Raw genomic sequence first — 24,410 nt, 5'->3', positions numbered from 1 at the left:
AATTACAATGTAGGCATTTGGGCTAAGACTGGAGCCTGGACTCTGAGACCCCAAGAGTGGGGAGGGTCCCCGAGCCGAGCGCCTACACTGCAATGTTATAACCCCACAGCCCTAGCCCAAGTCAGCTGGCATGGCAGTGTAGACATACTCTACAAGACACAGACTACTGGGCTGAACTACTTGGGAAATTCTCTTGTGAAATTAGAGCTGGATGGATAATGGATTTTTCAGTTCCCTGGCAATTTCAAAAAATCATTTGGGTCAAACCAAAAATGGTTTTTGTCTAATGTTTCAGCTAATCAAAAGGGCAAAAAATATCATTTCAGGTCAAACAAAACATTTTGTTCCACCCAAAATCAAATGTCTCATTTCAATTTAAAGCAAGTTATTACATTTTAATTTTTTTAAAAATAAATCGAAAGGAAATTTGAAAATCAAAAATAATTTTGAATGCTAAAATCAAAAATGTTTCTTCTGGAAAATGTCAGAACAAAATGTTTCTTTTTTTTTTGGAGGGGGGGCACTTTGACTGAAACAATTCACTAAGATTACAAATTCGTGAAATGTTTCAGTGTCACTGAAGCTGGATTTTTTGCTGGAAAATGTTTCAGTTGAAAAATTTCACTCAGTTCTAGTCCAAGTACTTTGTGGTATTACTGGGTATGTCCCCTATTCAAAGTGTGCTGTGCAAATGCTAGTTTATTCAAGTAGAAGAACCAAATTTACTATACTCCAGCGTCTGTTCTTTCACTAAAAAGTCACCACACTTCAAAATGTCATTCGAGGGATACATCCCTATCACTCCGAATTCCCTTTTTTAAGAAGAAGGTATGCAGCAAGCCTTAATAGCACCAGCTGTTTGGAGTCAACATCCAGAGGTACTGGCCCATAAAGGAAAAATAATGGCCAGTGCTCTGCTTCAGTCAGTGTTTGTCTTTTAAAAAAAATAAATTGTTGTTGTTGACAAGATTGTTGATGATGCAAGAATCTCAGTATCTGTTCAATGCTTCTTATCTGCAGTATGGGTTTAGCATCCTAACCCCCTGCTCATTCCTATCACTACCACTTGCTAAATGTTTGATTGTGACCTATAATGGAAAAGGGCATCTTGACATGAACATAATTAAAAGCTCAAAGGGCCATATCCTCAACTGGTGATATAGCCATATTAGCATAGTCTCATTAAAATAAGAGCATAGTCTCATAAATCAATGTACACCAGCTGAGGACCTGGCCTGAAAGTAGTTACACAAAATCACTCCTAACTTCCATTAGTTGGAACAGAAGAACGCTATACTGGGTCAGACAGTGTCCTGTCTTCTGACAGTGGCCGGTGCCAGATGCTTCAGAGGGAATGAAAAGAACAGGGCATTTTCAAGTGATCCATCCCGTTGTCCAGTATACCAGCTTCTGCCAGGCAGAGATTTATGGGTTGCATCCCTGACCACCTTGGTGAACAGCCATTGATGGACGTATCCTCCATCAACTTACCTAGCTCTTTTTTTAACTCAGTTGTAGTTTTGTCCTTCACAACATCCACTGGCAACAAGTTCCAAAGGTTGACTATGCATTGTATGAAGAAGCACTTTCTTTTGTTTGCAAAAAGAAAAGGAGTACTTGTGGCACCTTAGAAACTAACCAATTTATTTGAGCATAAGCTCCTTTCTTTTGTTTGTTTTAAACCTGATGCCTACTCTTTTCATCAGGTCACCCCTAGTTCTTGTGTTATGTGAAGGGTAAATAACACTTCCTTATACACTTTCTCCACACCATTCATGATTTTATAGACCTCCATCATATCTCCTGTTAATTGTCTCTTTTCTAAGATGAGCAGTTCTAGTCTTTTTAATCTCTCCTTATATGGAAGTTGTTCATTTTGTTGCCTTTTTCTTTACCTTTTCCAATACGAATGTATCTGTTTTGTGATGGAAACATGAGAACTGCATGCAGAATTCAAGGTGTGGATGTACCCTGGATTTATACAGTGGCACTGTGAAATTTTGTCTTATTTTCTATCCCTTTCCTAGTGTCAAATACAAACTAGTTGTTCTCAACTTCAAAGCTTGTCACGACTGTTCCCACCTACATTTCTCTTCTTCCATCCCCTCTGCTCCAGTGCCGCTGCTTGCTTCATATGCGCCGCAGTCTCTTTTTGTCTTCTCCCATGCACACGTTTCAGCATTTGGTCCTTTCTGCTTGGAACAGCCACAATTCCATGGGTTGGCCACCTCCTCTTTGTTTCTTACAACCCATTGAGTTCCAATGCCAGCTGCCCACAGAGAAGGTCTCCATTCAATCTTGCACTGTTATTTCACATACCTATCTGTCCCAATTAGATTTGAATCTCTTTGGGGCAGGAAAAGTCTTCTCAATGTTTTTATAGCACTGTGTACAAATAAGGCATTCGAGCTCTGTAAAAGAACGGATGGAAGAATTTGTGTAGTAGAAGGTGTTGCCGATGCTCCCCAAATAATAAATTATAATGAATTATCACACACAGTTTGGTTGGATCTAGGCAGTGTCAAAGCTTGTCACAGGTGATGTCGCTTCTTTTGATGGTTTCTTTTTGCTTTGTGTGAAGCTCCCCATGTCTTAGGATTTTCACTCCTCAATTGTTTCACTGCTGGTCCTTCACTCCTCCTTCCTGTGCTGCTGCCATGAAATCCCTGTGGACCATCACAAGAGAGCTGGAACATGGGGCAGCATGAGAGGCTTGTGTGGTGCAAACCTCACCACGGAAAATCAATACAACATATCACACTGACAGAGCCCATGACACTGCTCCAGAGGATTTCCTGGACTGTCACTTGAATTCTGTTTTTGAAAAAAATATTAAAATTGCCTTTTTACGTAAGAAGGTAGTTGTAAAGCAAATTTCCAAGAGGCACTTGATCCTACCTTCTCTTCTTGCTAGTGCATTGGATTTTGCTGCCATTTATGTTGCTTGTCATAGTGCTCCAGCAGTAGACCCAGTCCTCATAGCTGCTCTTTTGGCATTCTTGGCAGCATCACAGTCCAGATGCCAAGCTCTGAATATTCATTTTCTCCCCTTATCCTCTTGTAGTAGCATCTGTGTCTATGGTTTCTTCCTGGTTGGCCTCCTATCAAGCCATGTCTTTGACCTTCTGGCTTGTTCCATTGCTGTCTATGACACTGGTACAGAATCAGCCAGCTGGTTACTGACTTGTCTTGTTGGATACCATTTTCTTCCAGATGTTAGGAATTTACTCCCTTGGACCGAAAATAAATTTATTGTGTAAACAAATTCTCCATGGAATCCAGGCTATTGCTTGTATGGATCACCCAAAAAAAGGTTTCAGAGTAACAGCCGTGTTAGTCTGTATTCGCAAAAAGAAAAGGAGTACTTGTGGCACCTTAGAGACTAACCAATTTATTAGAGCATAAGCTTTCGTGAGCTACAGCTCACTTCATGAAGTGAGCTGTAGCTCACGAAAGCTTATGCTCTAATAAATTGGTTAGTCTCTAAGGTGCCACAAGTACTCCTTTTCTTTTTCCAAAAAAAGGTAATTTTGTCAGTGGGGTTAACTTTACCCTTTACTCTAAGGGCATGAAGTCAGGAGTAAAATTGCTCATGAGTAAGCTGCCTTGATCTAGCTGAAAAGAAATGTAGGAAGCTGGAAAAAAGTACCATCAAATGACATTTTGAACCAGAATTACTTTTCTGACCATAGCAGCACTTTAATTCCACAGTTGTCAAGAGATAGCAGTGGAATAACATTAATCAACATATAGCCGTACTGACCCAATAGGGCATTAACACAGCCAGAACCACATCTCACCTTAGTTGTGCTAACATATGGCCTAACAGCATACTAATGTTCTGTTTTCCATACACAAAGAGTAACCAGATACTTCCAATCTGAATGACTTATTTCAGCAAGGAACAAGAACAAGAATTAAAGTAACCATCAGAGAGCACAGTGTGTGTATATATCACTCCAAATTAACAGGCTACATCAGCTCTGCCTCACAAAATGCCATTTCGGTTTTGCACACAGCAGTCTTTTGTTATTGTTTAACATTTTTATTGTGGTACTTCCTAAGGGACACAACTAAGTTGGGCTCCATTTGCTAGGCACTGTACAAACTGTACAAACATACAATCGCCTCAAAGAGTTTACTTCTACTAACGTAAGAATGCAATCCAGTGAAAATAAGACTATTATTCCAAATCTACTTAGAACATAAGAAAGGCCATACTGGGTCAGACCAAAGGTCCATCCAGCCCAGTATCCTGTCTACCAACAGTGGCCAATGCCAGGTGCTCCAGAGGGAGTGAATCTAACAAGTAATGATCAGTGATCCCTCTCCTGCCATCCATCTCCACCATCTGACAAACAGAGGCTAGGGACACCATTCCTTACCCATCCTGGCTAATGGGGATTAGTGGATTTAACCTCCATGAATTTATCCAGTTCTCTTCTAAACCCTGTTATAGTCCTAGCCTTCACGACCTCCTCAGGCAAGGAGTTCCACAGGTTGATTGTGTGCTGAGAGAAGAAGAACTTCCTTTTATTTGTTTTAAACCTGCTGTCCATTAATTTCATTACTTGTACCATTAAAAATGTGTCACCCTAATGGGAATGCATAATTAAACACAGGAGAACATTTTTTATCTGTTAGTAGAAATGCAGAATTATGTCAGCTATATACAAACTGCTGTACTTAAACTTCTAATACGATTGATCATTCTTATTTCCTTTTGGTTTAGCACAACACTTCATAATTTCATTCTCAGGGCTAAATTCATTACTGCATAACAAGACTGATGGAGATGTACCACGTGGGCAAAATGTAGACTGACACCACAGACACAGTGTGTATACTCTGCATAAGTTTATTAATTGCATTTAAAGTTCACATAGGAACTGCTGTCTTTGAACAGGCCAATGATCTGACAATGGCTAATGCTGGATCCCTCAGAGAAAAGCAAGAACAAAACCTATAATTAATTATATACTTGTAATACCAGTGTCATGAGGGAAATTTCTGACCACTTGAGGATTGCAAACGCTTGTAACTGTTATCCTATCTGGTGTAATTTTAGAGTCTATTTTAATTCATACATGTCTAATCCTTTATTTAAACCACGCTAATCTATTTACCTCATTAAGACCTTGAAACAATCCCATGAGTTAATTACATGCTGTTTGTTCACTTGCATTTGAATTTCATTAAATTCCCCTTTATTATGAGCCAGGGTCTGGCTGGCCTTCTCTCTCTGTGCTCTTATTATTTCATAGCTCTCCTCCGCATATCAGCTTGTTCTCCCTTCCAAACAAGGTAATTTTAGGCTTAAAAATTACCTAAGAACAGGGCAGGTCATTCCAGTCCAACTTGTACAAACCTGTGGTACCTGGGCACTCTCACAAATCTTGGGAGACAGGCCAGTCCTTGCCTACAGACAGCCCCGCAACCTGAAGCAAATACTCACCAACAACCACATACCACACAACAGAACCACTAACCCAGGAACTTATCCTTGCAACAAAGTCCGTTGCCAATTGTGCCCACATATCTATTCAGGGGACACCATCACAGGGCCGAATAACATCAGCCACACTATCAGAGGCTCGTTCACCTGCACATCCACCAATGTGATATATGCCATCATGTGCCAGCAATGCCCCTCTGCCATTTACATTGGTCAAACTGGACAGTCTCTACGTAAAAGAATAAATGGACACAAATCAGATGTCAAGAATTGTAACATTCATAAACCAGTCGGAGAACACTTCAATCTTTCTGGTCACGCAATCACAGACATGAAGGTCGCTATCTTAAAACAAAAAAACTTCAAATCCAGACTCCAGCGAGAAACTGCTGAATTGGAATTCATTTACAAATTGGATACTATCAATTTAGGCTTAAATAGAGACTGGGAGTGGCTAAGTCATTATGCAAGGTAGCCTATTTCCCCTTGTTTTTTCCTACCCCCCCCCCCTCCAGATGTTCTGGTTTAACTTGGATTTAAACTTGGAGAGTGGTCAGTTTGGATGAGCTATTACCAGCAGGAGAGTGAGTTTGTGTGTGTGGTTTTTGGGAGGGGGTGAGAGAACCTGGATTTGTGCAGGAAATGGCCCAACTTGATTATCATGCACATTGTGTAAAGAGTTGTCACTTTGGATGGGCTATCACCAGCAGGAGAGTGAATTTGTGTGGGGGGGTGGAGGGTGAGAAAACCTGGATTTGTGCTGGAAATGGCCCAACCTGATGATCACTTTAGATAAGCTATTACCAGCAGGACAGTGGGGTGGGAGGAGGTATTGTTTCATATTCTCTGTGTGTATATAAAGTCTGCTGCAGTTTCCACGGTATGCATCCGATGAAGTGAGCTGTAGCTCACGAAAGCTCATGCTCAAATAAATTGGTTAGTCTCTAAGGTGCCACAAGTACTCCTTCTCTTTTTGCTTATTTTTCTAACAACTCATAAGGTTTCATTTGGGGTTTTTTGGGGGTTTTTGTTTTGTTAATTATTTATTTAGCGGGGTGGGGATTATAATCAGAAAAATGCTGAATGTGGGTTAGCAAAAGGCTTCAATTAAAAGTTAATTTGGGAAGCAGGCCTTGCTGTTTAACTATAGAATCATTTCATCTTTATTCCATGCAGGCAACAGGATAGTCACTGCAGCCAAATGCCTTCTCAGTAGAGATAGTAAGAATTTTTTTTCCCGCTCCCCCATTCCACACACACAAAGAAAACTTTATGTGAAAAACCAGATATTTTTCAATTTTTATCACTTACAAAAATGGGTTTTCACTGAAAAAACAAAACACCCAAAACCCATTTTGTTTCCGTTTAAAACAGTTTCCGTTTTTCAATAAAAACTTGGAAAATTTCAGTGAAAAATGGATATTTTTTCCATGAAACCATTCATAAACTGAAAAGCGATTTTCCCAATGAAAATTTGTTGACAGTTGTTTTTTTGTTTTGTTTTACCATCTCTACTTCTCAGTCTCTTATTTTTCCAGCAACCAGCCCCTGTGACCAAAGAAACATAAGTGCGATTCTCTGATGGGCCTCTCAGAGGTGTGTCACAGAGCTTGCAGCCCAGGGAAGAGGGCTGTGGTGTCTTTAAGCCACCTTTGTGCCCTCCAGATTTTGGGGTGTTGAAGAGGCTCTTGACATAATTTAGGCCTGATCTACACCTGAAACCTAGGTCGACCTAGCAACATCACTCAGGGCTGTAAAAAATGTCATGCCGTGTGCAACGTAGTTAGGTCGAGCTAACCGCACTGTAGATGCACCTAGATCGATGGAAGAATTCTTCCACTGACCTAGGTACTATCTCTCAAGCGGGTGGATTTACTCCAATGACAGAAAACCTCCTTCCATTGCTGTAATGTTTATATTACAGCACTATGACAGTATCGCTGTAGCACTTGTACTGTAGACATACCCTTAGATAGCCCTGTGGGCCTGTCTGTGGTACAGCAGCTAGCTCAGAGTCTCTGCAGCCTGCCCTCAATACTTCCCTCCTGCCATCAACCTCTTGTCCCCGCGGTACACCTCCCAGAACCTCAGGAGGCAGCCATATAGCTATCCTGCACCATGCCTGTGCTAAGGGAATTCTGCTACAGCTGGACACGGGGCTTTTAGGGCCTCTTTACACCACTCTGGGCCTTTCACATGGTGTAAGAAGGGTGAAGCAGGAATGCTGCTCTCATCCTATAGCTCTCCACGTTGTTTTTTTATTATGAAATATTTGTTTTATCATTACTAATGATAAAGGAATAATAGGAATGGGGCAGATTAATTTTTACAGCAAATAACTTAGCTACACGCCAAAGCCAAGCCCTTCAGTGCATTTAAATATTGAAGCAACACTTCTTTTTTTTTGATGCAACCTCTCGATACACAGTGTAGTTTCTGGAGATATAGCTCTCTAGCCTCATCAAAAAAGCAGCCCTAATACTGCTTTGTGCCTTCCAGCTGGCCCCAAGCAACCTGGTTTCCTGTGTTCATAACCCTTCTCTCCCCAGCCTGTATGTCGTAACGTGCTGGTAACAATAACATTTCTGAAATCTAAGTGGCTCCCAGGCCAAAAAAGCTGAGCTCAGTCATCACAGGGGGAACGCAAACCATGGAGAGGTATTGTTTCTGACAGCAGTCCAAGAAACTCTTGGCAGTCCGAGGCATTCCCAACGTCCTTTGCACTATTTCCAGGAAAAACGATTCCCGAGGCCTTGTGTTTAAAAAAAAAAAAAAAAAACCTGGCTTATTTCAATAAACATGATAACTGTTGTATTTTTCTCTTTAATCAGAGCACAGCTAGTATGTAGAAGCAATCAGAGCTGTGCCGAATGGCTGCTCTGTTTTAAGTGTATCATTTCAAAGCTTCCAGGAGCTTTCCTCTTGGAGCACAAATTAACTCTTGTAGTGCCTGAACCTCAACTTAGACTGTATTGCAGACGGGGGTCAAACTTCAGGGAAAACACATGTTATCCAACACATCTCCTTGGGTGACATAGGAAGGAAATATTTGCAGGGGTGGGTAGGGGGAGCATGGAGGGGGAGTTGACAGTTTTTCCCAATTGAAAACAGACCTTACATTGCTTATTCATCTTGGTAACTTGGTTGGTTATATATATAAACTATCCATTACTAGACTGGCAGAACTACTGCGTGGCCTAGTGGAATGAGCACGGGGCTGGAATCCCAGTTCCGGAGTTCTAATCCCAAATTCTAATGCTCTGTTTTTAAGGAACTCATTAATAGCTTGATCCAAAGCTCTTTGAAATCAGTGGGAATCTTTCACAGGCTTTGAATGCTGGGAACACTGTACTTGATCCAGCTAAGTACTGAAGTTTGTGATTAAGTTTAATCATGTGCTAGTCCCTTGAAGTAAACTGAACTATGCGCATTTACACCAGTTCAGAATCTGGCCCCAAGTGAACAAAGCATTGGGCCATGTACTGTAGAGAAAGGGATGAACAAACTATTGGCAATCTCCACAGAATTAATTCCATTTTGCTATTATTACTATCTGTGAAAGGCAATAAGTGAAAATGTTCATCTCAGGAGTCAGAAACAAGAATGAACACAGCAAGAAGTTGCAGGTATCCTTTCTTGGGCTAAGTAGAATATATTAGATTTTGGCTTATTTTATTCTTCTTTTAGAATGCAGTAAAATGTACCCCTTCAACTCTGGGTTGTTACTACCTGCTCTAAAAGTTTCAAATGGCCTTTTCGTTTTGATGCTCAGTATTTTAAGAGGGTTATCCTGGAATGAAGAGCAGACATTTAAATTCATAAACTCATAGACTTTAAACCAGAAGGGACCATTGTGATTATCTAGTTAATTGTTGTTAATTTAGAAATCTTGATAATTTAGAACATCGAATGCTCTTAACATTTTATCACTTCAGGCAAGACTGGAGCGAGGGTTTGGGAATGGGAAGTGAACAGGGTTAAATGTCTACTTTATATTTCTCCACTTCCCTCCCCAAGAACAATATTTTGAGATGATCAGCAAGAAGTTACTATTCCTCACACAGTGTAAAATCTTTGGCTTGTTTTCAGATTACACCCCATTCGCTGTCATTATCCACAGTACAGTTGAACACTCACAGCCGCCTTTATTGCAAATCATCGAGCAACCAGACTGCCTTTTAAGTGCACTCTTAGAAAGCCAGAGAAGTTATACATTTTCATGATTCCACTATAAAGTGCACATTGTATTGTTTCATCTTTATGTCTCTGTCACCTTTGTACCCATCACACCTTTCAAACAGGCAGTCTTGCTTTGATATACAGTATGGGTGATTTATTTTTTAAATTGATGTGAAAGCTTTTAGATGTCAGGGAAATTTAAAGTACAAGATCTAGTAAATCTGAGGAATTTTCACTCCCTGTTTTACTGATTCCCTCCTCTGTCCCCCCGCCATATCTTACCCAACTGCTATTACAAATACTTAACCACATAACTAGTTGAGCAGTTTTCTTCCCCCACTTTGCAGCTGCTGTGTTCGGGAAATTCCAGCTCTCCAAATATGGAAGTGTGTGTCAGGCAAACCTCTGTCACTTGTTTCATAACAGTACATTGGCAAGATGGCTTGTTGGTATTAGCACTAAATCCTAATAGTGTTAACCCCCCTGGCATGCCTGGGGCAATGGGATGCCTATGTTCTAAGTGCTAATGTCCTTTGGGATATAATCACTGGGGGCAAGTCAATAAACGGGGCTGTTTTATAGCATGAGGTTATAAATTAAGTCTTTTTTCCGCAGTACAGCTAGAATAAGGGTTTACAAGACCTTGTGTGAAAGGGAATGACATTCATGCTGTCGAGACAGTTCCCACCATTGCAGAGCCAGGTGGTTGGCAACATGTTTAGGCTTTTCAGGGAAAAATATAGCACCATTAGCTGCACTGGGAGAAAGCCTAGCAAAATAAGCTTAAAAGTTGGGTTTTGTAAGCCTAGACACAATCGATTGTCAGTGACATTTACTAGAGCATACTCTATTCCCTTTCTTCCCTGCAGAGACCCCTGGAAAAGCCGGATGGCCTGGATGTTTCAGATCAGAGCAAGGAGCATCCTCAGCATCTGTGTGAGAAGTGCAAAGTTTTGGGCTACTACTGCCGTCGTGTGCAATAAACCTTCAAGGGTGGCCTCTTCCGTCCCCATCATCCTGCGAGATCTTTTGGCAGCACGCGGTCAACAGCGACTCAGAATCCAAGACAAAAAAAAACCTAAAAAGATTGCCAATTTTGCCTATCTTTAAACTAATAATATGCCTTACCATTAATAGAATGTAACACTTTTCCTGTGTATGTGTATACGTGCAAGATATATTTATAGGACTATGGTGTGTTTTATATATCGATCTATCTATATATCTATCAAACAGTGTTACTGATAGTGTTCACAATGGAACCACTGCTGTGGTTTCTGTTGATTGTTTACACAGTTCCTATATCATGGCCAGGTGAAATGAAGAGAAGTGCTGTTTGTTAGGCAAGGTATAATGTTCACTGGGGAGTAAACATTATGAATGGCTTTTGCAGGACTTAGGTAACCTGCAAGGCCACTAATTGGGAGTGCTTGCTAACCCCATGAACATTATTCCTGCTGTACGACAAGACAAAGGAAGATTCAACAAGCCACAGCATTAAAGAAAGGAAACTATCATATTTTCCTTGCTTTGGAAGATTTGAAAGTTCCATGCTGCTGCTTTCTTGGACTTCCATTGCTTAATGTAACTTGGGTAGGGCGTAGGTGGACTCAGTGAGGGTAAAACCAAGTGTATAATTGTTTGAGGGAGTGGTTTTTTGGTATGGAAATGGAGAATAGCAACTGGACAGATTGTCAGTAAGGATTCCAGCATCTTTTGGGAGAGAATAGTGTTTTTGCTTTCTTTGGGCTGTGATTGACTGAAATCCTTCTCTTGTCATATAATTTCTTTTAAATGGGCCCTTTATGTGTATTTGCTATTCATTAGGCCACAAGCACACTAAATTTACTGTGAATAATGGGGAATGAGAATGATTAAATTTGTCCCCAAACCCTAATTGAGTGAGTAGCCAGACTTAATATTTATACTAGTTCGAAAGCCACTTTCTGGAAATATTTTTATGTCCTGTTTTCTACTGTGCAAATTTATTAATATAAAAGTATATACGTATGTAGCCACAGGGGTTGTATGGGGCATGAAGAACATAACCTACCCTCTTCTCTGTCTTTCTAAAACACCTATATAGGTTAGGAGAAATGTAGTAACTGTCTGTGGTTGTCCTATTTCAGGTAGAAGGAACTTTGTGCAGGAGGATCCTGTTACAAAGGAAAATATATTATCAGAGATTGGGGAATGTCATGAAATGAAAGTACCTCAAGACAGTATTCTGGTTTTGTATGTATTTTTAAGAGTACATTGGCAAAAGGACAGAATGAAAAAGACTTGTATGTGTCATCCACTTCTATAGAAAACTACAGGAGAGTGTTTTTTTAAAATCAACCATTTTTTATTTTCATGAAATTTTCTTTAAGAAATGGTTGTGTGTTATTGTTATGTAGTGATGTTTTAAATTGGAAACATTCATAGTAAGTTAAAGCTGTTTCAAAGTTAAATTTGATAGATACAATCCAGAGTTATCGCATACCAAGGTAGGATGAGGTGGTACCAGTACAACCAGTCAGAGTCTTGTAAAGCAGATTAAAAACTTGTAGTAAGCATTCCCACATGAAATGTGAAGATCTTCACAAAATTGATCCAGAGTGAAACTTTTGCCATTTCCATGCTTGTCTGTGAACAGGGCAAAATGTCGACAGGGCAAAAATGATTTGTTTAGAAACTTCACACAAAATTCAATCTTCACAATTTTGGGGAACCCAAAAATTCAAGTAGGAAGTAATGTGGTCTACTAGTTAGAGTAGTGTACTGGGAGACAGGACACATGGATTCTGTCCTGGGTTCTGCCAGTGGGCTGCTGTTTGACATTGGGCAACTGTCTGAACCTCTCCATGCCTCAGTTTTCCCATCTGCAAAATGGGGATAATAATACTTAACATACCTACCTCACAAGGGTGTTGTGAGGTTTATTTAATGTCTAAAGGCATTTTGACGTTGTTGGATGAAAACTGCTATATAATTACAAAATAATATTAAGTTAAACACTTTGAGACTAATTTTGCCCAGTTAGCAGTACCATATTTTAAAATAAAAATATGACTGAAATTTAACACTAATCACAGATTTTGACTGCCTCCATCAAGTGAGACAGTTAACATCTTCAAGTGGGAATGCATTCTTAGCTGAAGACTGAAAAGTATACTTAGGGACAGATTTTCTAAACAAAGCTTCTTAATTTGCCCATAAAATAAGAACATTTCTGCATGCCAGTTTAGAGGTGGGTTTTTAAAACTTGGCATCAGTGTTAATTTTGACCCATTGTTTGGTGTGTCAGTAATTCAAAGGGAAAGACTGCAAGAAGGCCATACAATAAACGGGCTGTAATTTTTTCCCTTGAGCACTTAATGGTATATTAGCAGCAATTTCTTTGACACTTAATATCCAGCTAAAGGAAAAGCTAAGAAATAGCACCAAACAAAAGCTAAGAGAAAAGCCATTTTCTTCATAAAGCTAAGAATGTAGCAACCAACCTACCCCTCCATTTCAAAATAATTTCAAATTTGTGGCAACCAAGACGACATACTGTTGCTGAACATCAGCACTACAAAATATGTAGCTATATGTAGCTATAATTACATGCTGTAATTAAGCCACTGCAGGATCTTAACATAGACCAGTTGAAGGACATTATTAAACAAAATTGTTGTCTTTTTCACATTAGTACCATTTTAAATGTTATTTGTTCAGGTTCACTATTGCATTACGGTGCTTTTAGCTTATAGATTTCTAGGGAATGCTTTAAACCAAGGTTCCCAAATATACATCCCATGTGGCTTTAATACAACTACCATTTGCATATGCATAGAATAACCTTTTTTTTTTTAAACACATACTTGTTGGAGGTTAAATACTCATGTCATTATATTATCCTACATGTTAGAAATGTCAACATATTAACTGAAGACACAAATCAAATGCATTTGTGTCCTGGTCCAACTCCAGATGAAGTCAATGGAAAGACTCCCATTGACCTCTCTGGGCTTTGGAGTTTCCCCTCCCCACCCCACCCCATTTTAATTAGTGACTTGAACGCTCTTGAAAGGAAAGGATAAATATTGCTTGCTGGAACCAGGTAAGGACTATGCAAGCTTCCCTACACATCTCTATCAGTGAACCCCATCATGACCAATAGCATCCCCCTCTTATTGTAGTCTTCCGCCAGTAGTGATTAAGCAGTTACCACTTAAACTTGCACAATATACCCAAATGAGGTGTAGAATGAAACACACCAAATGTATTGACACTGGTGACCTAGTAAGTACATCTTTAATTAATACTTAGTAAGCACATTTGAAATAAACAAGGGGTGAATGGGATCCTCCTCTCCACTTATGCTGGAGAAGAGGGGCCCAGAAGCAGGCAGCAAAGGAGCTAAGACTGTGGGACAGCAGGAAGCAACACTCCCTGGGCCTGCTCCCCTCTCCCCAGAGTCCACAAAAACCACTCCAGATGATGGGGGCGCCACAGATATATAAGCCAGGAAGAGGGGGCAGAAAGGGAAGCAGCATGCTCTTCTCTGAGCCTGGTAGGGGTAGATTGTTGCTTCATGCAGAATTTATTCTTGCCATGCTTTCCATCTGTATCAATGAAGCAAGATATACGGTGCAGTCCATGGGGTGTGGAGGAAGAGTGAATAGCATGAAATGCCAGAGAGCTGGAGAAGTCAGCTCACAATGCTTATTGTCCCTACTTCCACAGGGATGAAATTTGGCTTCCCTTTGGGTTTTTTGGGCCATCCAGACTCACTGTGCATTATCAAAAACCCCATCCCCCAAGGGGTGGATCTGGGGAAAAGTCCACATGGCCAGAGTTTCAAGCGAACTCCTTCCCCCTCCTGACGGGATTATTAGGACTGGAATGTTGAGCTCTTGGTATTTATCCTTATTGGTAATATCCTATTTGTATATGGATTTATACATCAGTATTGGAACATATTTCACTGTTAATCTAAAGTAGTTCACAGTTGTTAGTCTTTAGTAAGGGCACAGTGTTTAGTAAAGGTTTAAATTTTCTGAATTTCAGATTTACGCATTTCTTTATAAAAAAATTAATTTTGACTAAGACAACATGATTTTTGCTTTTTTTTTTTGATAAAAATTCATCCCATTTTTGACCAGCTGAAATTTTCCAGATTTGAAAATTTTCGTCAAAATTTCTGATTTTGACCCAGAAAATATGGGATTATTTTTTCCTCAAATTTTCATGACAAATTTCTACCATTTTTTCTTTGATCAGCTCTAGTTTTTTAACTCATCAACTGATATTCCCTGAATTGGTTTTAGCTGTTTTATTGAAAGTCAAAAGCAAGTCTTAGTGAAAACATTTGTAATTCAGTGCAAATTAATTCCATCTGAATTAATTAATTCTGCCTGAAGGAATACACACTAGTTGCTTCACTGAGTCTGCTGATAGCAGCACACATGAAAGCAGGATTTGACCCTATGGATATGTTTGGGAAACTTAATTATAGACATTAGAATGTTATCTACCTGTGAACTGAACTGTGCACCATACCCTATTCCTTGTTTCTTCTGGAGACTTTTAGCATTCATTTTTTTCCATGTAAGCCATAATTTTTCCTTCCTTTAGTCAATCAGAACCTTCATGTATAACCTATCTTCGGGATCACTATTGCTCAGGAAGAAAAAAAAAAGTTGACAGGGCTACATCAGTTTGCACCAGCTGAGGATACTTCCCCCACAATAATTTAAATCTTGGCCCCAGGTTACCCAATTTCTGCTGCTGCTTCCCCATAATACATTATGATGCCACCTGAGCAAAATCCAAGGCCTTGGTGTCTCAAAATTGCTTTTTAATTGCAAATAAATACACAAAAGGTAAATATTATTTCTGCAAATAAGTGTATTTTAAAGTTCCCCATTATATGGGACCTAGTCTGTAAACAATAATGTGAAGTTATGCATATCGGAGGAGACCATTTATAGAAGGATCCTCTATATTTTACCTTTTTGTACAACATGGAATTTAGACTAGACATGAATTGCAGACTCTTGAAGCTATAGCCATTATTCCAAAATGAAACTACTTAAACCAGTAGATAAAAACTAAGACCATTTGAAAGTATTAGAAATAAATAGATTAGTTCTCCATGGCTTGCAGTTAAATCGTGTGTGTGTCCAGTACATATTCCAAGTGCTCGTCAGTGAATAGCATGCAATAATTCATCAACATACAAGCATTGTTAAAATGAAGTCACTCAGCATGTTTCTCTCACTTGCTTCTGCCAACATAATTAGAAGTTTGATATTTTAGCCCCTCACAATGTTGTTTTTTAAGACATCACTCCACTCCTGATTGGATATCAGTGCATATCAGTTTTACATCTGCAAAAACCACTGCTGTCCATTTATATTGCTTAAGTGCTCAGAGGGCTGATAGAGATATTAGATGTATGGATGACAGTTTGCGTTTTTAGGATGAATTTCAAAGGGACAATCGTGTGCAGTTACTAGATGTAGTTGATTGATATTAATGTTTACCCCCCTGTATGAAGTATTTTACAGTTTTACTTGCAGATGTGTATTTATCTTGAGTTATACTTGACGGAGTTCATTTCAGTTTTTGTTTTGTTTTAATACTATGTGTGTATTTTGGAAACCTTTTTAGATGTTAAAATTTTTGAATGGTTACAAATATTTCTTGTAATACTGAATTATCTTATCTGGAAACTCTTTGCAGTAACTTTTTTGTATATATTTGAGGGCCTTTTAAAAAAAGAAAAATAGTATTGTTTGTTTGTTTTTTTAAAAAAGTGTTTTTACAACTTGGAAGCTTTCAAAAGGGCCTTGCTCTCAACTAGAATACTAACAGAGGTAAGAGTTTTCTTAAGTATTTTGCAAAACTAAGGGTATATCCTCAAGAAAATATTTATGGAAGTAATTTACATTTTTGTTTTTTTACAATGCTTTTGTTTGTATAAAGTATGCAACAGAACTACATTAAGAAGGAAATATTGTCTACATAGAATATTATATGAAAGTTGGTACATAATTCTGACAAAAAACCCTTGCAATTCTTTAAGCCATATTGTTTTTGTTTCCTTGGATGAAAATATCAGTATTAAGTAACCAATGTATTATTCAAGTGCATAGACTTCTATTAATGAGCTTATGCAGTTTATTTATATGTGTATTTTGGGAAGTATTGCCTCTTTAGGAAAAGCTATAACTAGATGTATTCGTGAGTAAGGATCAGATAATATTATACTATCACTTTATGTCTTGTGAGAGACACAGTAAATGCTGAAAGCACAGTAACTATTCAGCTTTCAGAAATTATGGAACACAGATATCCAATTTTTGTATTGTAGGGTTTTTGTTTTCATAACACGAGGGTGGGTGTGTGTGAAGGTTTGGTTGGGGGGGCATCATTTGACAAACTGACATTCATGGCAGTTTGCAGACAATAAACTGAGAGCTGCTACGCAATACTGGCTAAAGCAATATTGTCAATCAAAGGACATAATGGAAAAGGATCAAGGTAGATTGTTGTAGGGATTTGTGTCTATTTTAATTAGAATTCATAGTGTGATAGAATATGCATGTGCATGTATTTGAAGCATTTTTACACTTTACGTTTCATGTAGCTTGATTATGTAATGGATTTTGTTTTTAAACCATGCTTAAATGGAAGGTTTGCCTAATCCTGTACTGGACTTTTGTTTCCTTTAAAAGGTTATTTAGTACAGCAGTCACTACATTGTATAATAGTGCTAAAACTGTATCTTCTGAATTTCTGCAGCTTTAAAAATTAGCTTAATTATTATGACTTTTGTTTGTTTTTAACCAGCTGTACCCATGGACCTTGTCAATTTTAGTTGCCAATTTGTATGATTTTCTTTTCTGTAATTGTTAATAAACTTGTACAGCTTAAAAACAAAAACCTATGGACACAGGCCTCAGAGGGACCAGTCCTTCCTCAGCAACCAAGATGACAACTCACTCAACTAGTGACTGTGTTGCTGAAAAGACTGTAAAGCCTCTGTTGTGGATTGTCCATAAAATGGCATTCCGACATGTGCCTTATTAGCTGGATAGTATACAGCTTTCCTCTAGTATCATAGCATTTTAATGCTGTATTAAAATATTGCAACAACACAGTGAGAGAGTTGTGTGCTTTTGTTGAGAGTTGTTTGTTTCAGGGTTTTAACATAACTTGTGTTGGTTTCTTGGTAATAATGCACAGACCGTGTGCTGGCAGTCGTAGCGTGAGCTTGTCCCAACAACCCAGACCTTAGAATGAGCAGATCACCACGCCAGTTCTGTCCTTTAGCCCTCTGCTAGTTTGGTCACATTGCAATTTAGCGGGGTTTCTCTTGTGAGCAAGTCTTCTCTGTTGGGGACAGAGTTACGACACTGCATCCAGTACTCGCGGTTGTATCGCCAATGTCACAGTCTCTAGTGCTTTTCTTAAAGCCCTCTAGGGTGACCAGATAGCAAGTGTGAAAAATTGGGATGGGGTGGGGGAGTAATAGGTTCCTATATAAGAAAAAGCCCCCAAAATCAGGACTGTCCCTATAAAATCGGGATATCTGGTCATCCTAAATCCCTCGGAATCATATTCGTACCCGAGAATCTTCACATTCTTTAAAAAACAGAAAGGGTACGTTTCTAGCCCTCAAGGTTGTAGAGAAAAGCTCGAAAATGTGAACCCTAAAACCTCCAATGCCAGAAGGCAAATTAAAAAAACAAAAACATTATTTTAAAAAGTCTTACGACTGTTAAGTCAATCTCGTGATTGGGTGGGGGACAAACTAATGATTTGTAAATATGTAGGGTTCCAACGCTGAGAGCCATTCAATTCACTGCTCATAAATAAGGCTACGATTTGGTCATGGAGGTCACGGAAGTCAGGGAATCCATAACTTCTGCAGACCTCTGTGACTTCAGCCCGCAGCCACTAGGAGCTGCAGAGTACTCCACCTCCCGTGGTGGCTGGGAGCTGCGGGGTACCCCTGTCACCACCGGCGAGGGGGAATCCCCCAGCAGCCCCCCAGCTGCCACTGCAGGTGGTGAGGGAGAATCGCCTGGCAGCTCCCCAGTACCCGCGAGCGGGTGTCCCTCCCAGCCACAGCAGGGCAGGGTGCTGGACCCTCCTCCCTCCCCGTTTTGTCATGAACGTTTTTAGTAAAAGTCAGGGACAGGTCACGGCTTCTGTGAATTTTTGTTAATTGCCCATGACATGGTCATGACTTTTACTAAAAGTGTCCATGACAAAATCGTAGCCTTACTCATAAAGCCACAAGCCATCCTTGCAACCTCAGCCAAAGTTGATTTCTCTATTAGAGTGATTTTCAACCTTTTTTCATTTGTGGACTCTTAAAAAATTTCAAACAGAGGTGCAGACCCCTTTGGAAATCAGACAGTCTGCGGACTGCCAGGGGTCCATAGACCACAGATTGAAAACCCCTGCTCTATTAAGCCTGTCAGAGATACCTTAGAGGTATGAAGTGTTAAAAATATAAATGGATCATTAAAATTAATTCTGTTAATTAAATATGCTGCTTCTAAAATAAAACCTTCCCTTTATTTTTAATTCCAATTCATATTATTTGAAAAACATGTAACACCTTATAGATGCATATACTTGCCCTAAGAAACATGGTGCAGGTTTGATATCCACAGTATTATCATTAGGAGATGCAATGTATACTGTAAGTGTAGCTTGATCTCCATGGAAAGGCATGTGCAGCTATCCTCATTCAGTGACTTTGAACTCCTCAAACTTTAAATTGTAAGGAGTTTTTGACTGGTTAAGTAATTTCTACCATCATTTGGAAAACCAAGTGGCTTCTTCATTTTAAATGAAAGTTATAAAATAGTGCTGCTACCCCACAAAAGTGACTACAAAGTTGCCTGCTAATCTATAATCCCAAGGAGAGTTTTGCCCTTTGATAGAAAACTTACTCCTCGTACTCATAATGTACTACACGACAAAAACTCAGAGCTGAAATAAACTGCATAGTAACCCAGCCCTCGATTTATACTCAGGAATTATGCAGAATCCTGCACCTTAAATGGCCAACATGCCCTTTAAACCAAAAAGCAGAAGATAAACTACGTAGAGTAGACAAACCATGCTGTTATATACTTCCCTCTTACAATGCTTCATTATAGAAATGGCTTCCTATGTTTAGTACACCAAACACTAATACAAACAATATTTACCGTTGCGTTAACAAAATGAACACCAGACTACATTTTCCAGAAGACTGCAGGATTGAGGTCACACGTCAAAGTAACCCACCCCCAAAGTAGTACCTCTGTAGCCCAAACAAACAGGTAAGTAATAGGCTCTTCATATTAATTGTCCATACTTTAGATAAGCAGCACAAATATATCAGAAAGAGAGAAGAAATGTTTAAACAACATTGAAGTCTTACAATATTTGTTGTTACCGAAGCTCTTTGATTTTTAAATTCAGTTTTAGTACGCAGAGGTCAAAAGCTCAAAAACACCCTTTCAAAACACAGTGAGATCACATTTTAATAAGTTTTTTTCACTATTACTGTGGTTTATTCTATTCACTATGGGGTTAAGTATAAACTATATGATGTATGCCTAAATCTGCTGTCCAGCAAGAGAAATGCATATTCACGCTTGTGCATCCCTGTGCATAGCAAACACATACAAGCCATCTAAGATTATTACTACCTCCAGTATTGCATTGTACATCCAGTAAATCAGCAAGTAAAAAGTCTCCCTTTTATCTCTATCCCCAGATATAGGGAAGGCAAAGCAAAGGGTAGAGAGGAAAATGAACCACCAGATCCCAGAATGTTGGTAATGCTTAGAGTATGTTGTGTTGATTCATAGCAGCAACTCATAAAAAGTATCACATAAAGAACATATAAATATAACAAACAAGTAACTTGCAATACACGTCCAATTCCATTGTTTGCTAGCATACAGTTCTGGGTGAATATAATCAGATATCTTTTGGCCCAACACATTGATAATCTCAGGGATCAGATTCACAATTGACCCCATAGTGTTTAGCGTCTTGAAAATTAACACAATTATCTTCACTTATTATCTTTGCCTCAAACCCATCCTCAACAAAGGTTTTGATCCTTGGCACAGCCTTCTTAGAAAGAACAGACCCTAAAAACCATAATTAAAACAAAATTCCCCTTCAAAACATCATAAAATCTAAAAGGCTGTTGGTGGTGATGTAATGCAATGGGAAAACCTACCTCAATCAGTACTGTTTAGATCTTTCTTTAATGAGCTGAAATGCAAGTCTCAGCAATCAGATTAATGGATGTCAGAACCTCCCTGAGTTACACGCCAGGTCCATTGCTTCTCTGCAAGAAACAAAAAATGATTGACCACCTTAACTGTTTAAGCACAATCCAGAAATATAACAAACCCAAACTGGCAGATGAGCAGACCATGGGAACAGCCATGACCTTGGCCATTCTCTGTAGACACTCTGTGACCCATGCTGGGAAACAATGCAGTAATCATGGACTTAAAACGATTGAGATTGCCTACCCGTCAAACATGGCCCTACTTTGGAAAACTTAGATTTATTTGGCTTCCGCTCTCCTTAGACTAAACCTTCATAGTTTCATCCAGATTTTGTTAAAGCATCATGACTTCTTTAAGAATGGGTGAGCTGAAATGGCTTTTAAAAAGCCCAACCCAATAATCAAAGAAAACCAGAGCCAAGCCTTTTTAGAGGTTTCCAAAAGTTTGGCTTGCACCATTCGCCAACTATTTTTCATTTTTCCTCTGCCCTTTCTGATTCCAGCTGAGATGAAAAACAAAAAAGCTGATATACCACAAGGAACTGTTCCTTAGTGTTATTTCTGGCCTGACCTAAAGTGGAAGGTACCTGCAGTCCAATATTAGCCAGTTTTCATAGGTTTCCAGTCCAGTTTTGCAAACTTAATGGGCAAAATCCAGATGTAACATAAGCAAGTGCAACTCAGATGACTTCAGTAGAGTTGGACATAACTTACACTGTGTCTGAATTTGGCCTACTGCCGTTGGGAAATATGTGAGTACACTTCTGAACTTTGGCATAGTACTGTAGTTTGAATCAAAGCCTTGAAATAAATTGGTTTATTGGTGTCAGACCAAATGGCTGAGCTGGCTTCTTGTAAAGTACAAATAAAACGTGCTGTATCAAAGTAGGGAAAATTGCATATATTTGTCCTTCCCACCTTGGGGAAAAAGCTTCCAAAACACCACAAGCCTAGATAATCAATACCAGCACAAAGACCCTGGCTTAGCAGTCAGAACTAGATACATACCACTGTGAGCTTTCTATCTTTCTTAACATTCCCCTACTGCTAACTTATTGCATCTGACTCTTCCAGGCACTGGAAGCCATCATCTGCATTAACTTGTCCACAGGTGTGTATGTTTAATTTGCATATTTGTCCTTTGGTGCTTTTCTTAGAAGGATAGAAAATACTGCAGTAAGAACAAAGACAACTACTATTTTTCACACTTCATTTATATCCCACTTATTCACATATACAAAACAAAAAAACCCAGAACAGCAAACCTGACTGCTTAAGAGAAAAGTGAGGTGAGACAGATCACTCTGTTGTAATTAGGAAATATTGCTCAGAAGCTTTCATTTTCACAATAATTAAAAGCAACACAGAACAGTCTTGGTCAGCTATAGAATTTTCATCACAGGAAATATGCAAAAGTAAGATTTTTTTTAAAAAGAAGTTTTAGTGTAAATACTTTTTAAAATGAACAGAATCAAACTGCATCTAAACTCTCTTGTGCATTTCCCCCCATAAGTACAAAATTGGGTAGTTAATGTTTTCCACATTTATTGGGTCTGAGGTCTGCATGTGCTTTGTTTAACTTATGCCTTTTTGCACAGGTTTAACTACGTAGTTAGCCAACATAATTAAATCAGTGCAACAAATGCAAAGGCAGTTTCACCACCAGAAAAGTGTCATATACCCTTTTCTTTCAATATAGCTCCATGCACACTAGGGAATTGCACCACTTTAATTAAGCCCATTTTTCCTACAGAGTTAATTAAATCCTTGCAAAAACTGTCATGCTCTTAGACTCGCAACAGCCTTACAGATGAGGAAACCGAGGCACAGATTTAGGGGACGCACAGGATCCATCTACACTGCAATAAAAAAACCAATGGCACCAAGTCTCAGAGGCCCGGTCAGCTGACTCAGGCTCACAGGGCTTGAGCTGTGAGATTAAAAATTGCAGTGTCGATGTTTGGACTCGGGCTAGGGCCTAGGCTCTGAGACCCAACCCCCTCACCAGGATCCAGAGCCCGGACTCCAGCCCAAGGCCCAATTTACACTACAATTTTTTGCCCCGCAGCGCAAGCCCAAGTCAGCCTGGGCCCGCCTCAGGTCTTTCATTGCAGTGTAGACATACTCTCAGGTGCTTAACTCTCATTAATTTTCAATGGGAATTAGGCATTCCACTGTCATTTGAAACTAAAAGTGTCCCCCCTAAAACGGACTTGCCCAAGGTCACACAATAAAGGTGTCTAGTTAGAGTCTGTGGTGTGATTTTAACTCAAGTTATTAAATGCTCATTTAGATACTTTACAAACATTTGTGTATTGCAACAAACTTCTGTGCAGTGTCCAGATTAGTATTTAAAAAAGTGTTAAATTGAGTCAGTGAGCAAATAACTAATTAAAATAGCACTGTAAACTGTAGTCTAGAAAAAAATGTTGCACCAGTTTAACTAAAGTCAGAGTTTAAAAATCAGTGCAAGACCTTGTGCAGACATTCTTATTTGAAAAATGAATCAGTTTAAGCTTAATCAATACAAACCACGTTTATATTGATTGAAGAGTGTCCACACTGCCTTTTGCTCTGGTTTAACTCAACGCTCCTTCTCAGGCATGGGAAGGATGAATAATCAGACTGGCTGGGGAAAAGACAAGCTAGCCTTTAAGGTTCTGCTACAGGGAAGGTGAGTGTCTTCTTTTGACCACCCAGCCCTTTCCTGTGCCTCTTTGCACATGGGGGTTGGGTGAAGACAGGATGAGTGGCAGGGAGCTCCACCTCTTCTAGCCATCCAATTGCGAATTCAAACAGGGTTTGGGAGCTGACTGGCTCCACTAAACCCCCTTTCCTGGGTGTTTAAGCATTGCTGGGCACACGACAGCAGAAAACTGCCTTACCCTATAGGGGTCAGCGTAGGGTTTCCAGGGTCACCTTTTGTAGTCAGGAAGGAATTTTGCCCTCTCGGGAAAGTGTCAGGTGGAGTTTTATGCCTTCCTCACTGCATGCGGGAGACCTGGGAGGTGGGGTTAAGAAGGAAGAGATGTTACATCTTAAAAAATAAGAGGAAGCATGTGCAAATCTCAAATATTGTCACAGCTGGCATCCTGTGTAAGAGGCTTCAAAGGGCCCGTTCCTGAGGTAAACCTGTGCACAAGGAGGCGCTCTTAAAGTTCCCTCAGACAGAATTCCCCTCATCTGTACTTTCATTCCCCTTCATTGGCCAGGAGGCTCATTAGTGGAGTACTAGGAGGGTTGGGTTAAGTGAGCCAACCCTCCTTCCTTGGTCGTATGGCTTGAGGCCTTTCAGTCCTGCTCTGGACCTGATTAATGCCAAGTTGTTAGAGGGAGGGGGTTAGACCCCTCCCTTTCAAGGTTAAAGTTTAATAAAGTTGTGGTCTGCCACTTTAAATTCACTCACATGAGTGCCAGCAATCTCCTGATGAACTGATCTTAAATCACACCTTTAGTTAAGCGGGTGGTGGAACTGTGGGTGTAAACAAG

At 39.5% G+C, this 24,410-nt stretch overlaps 1 protein-coding gene and 1 long non-coding RNA gene across 3 annotated transcripts in view; one reads left to right on the top strand and one right to left on the bottom strand.

Moving 5' to 3' along the window:
* Positions 1 to 14,750, top strand: part of ZCCHC24 (zinc finger CCHC-type containing 24) — a 154,716-nt gene extending 139,966 nt beyond the window's left edge. Inside the window, exon 4 of one of the 2 annotated variants that reach the window (XM_073353236.2) lies at positions 10,504 to 14,750. In XM_073353236.2, the coding sequence (XP_073209337.1) occupies positions 10,504 to 10,617 (114 nt within the window). In that variant the 3' untranslated portion in view covers positions 10,618 to 14,750. Of the gene's footprint in view, positions 1 to 4,732; positions 5,220 to 10,503 lie in introns of those variants that run through there. The other variant, XM_073353237.2, reaches the window with a different exon arrangement.
* LOC140914709 (uncharacterized) overlaps positions 1 to 23,879 on the bottom strand; it is a 149,622-nt gene extending 125,743 nt beyond the window's left edge. The window contains exons 1-2 of the long non-coding RNA XR_012159963.1: positions 23,807 to 23,879; positions 20,865 to 20,975 (exon numbers count right to left, since the gene is read on the bottom strand). This is a non-coding gene — a long non-coding RNA (uncharacterized LOC140914709). The remainder of the gene's footprint in view (positions 1 to 20,864; positions 20,976 to 23,806) is intronic.
* Positions 23,880 to 24,410: the final 531 nt, after the last annotated feature.

The sequence above is a fragment of the Lepidochelys kempii genome, chromosome 7 (genome assembly GCF_965140285.1).
Source record: "Lepidochelys kempii isolate rLepKem1 chromosome 7, rLepKem1.hap1, whole genome shotgun sequence".
NCBI lineage: Eukaryota > Metazoa > Chordata > Testudines > Cheloniidae > Lepidochelys > Lepidochelys kempii.
Note: the sequence above shows the minus strand (reverse complement) of the source record. Positions and strands in the feature narration are given on the sequence as shown.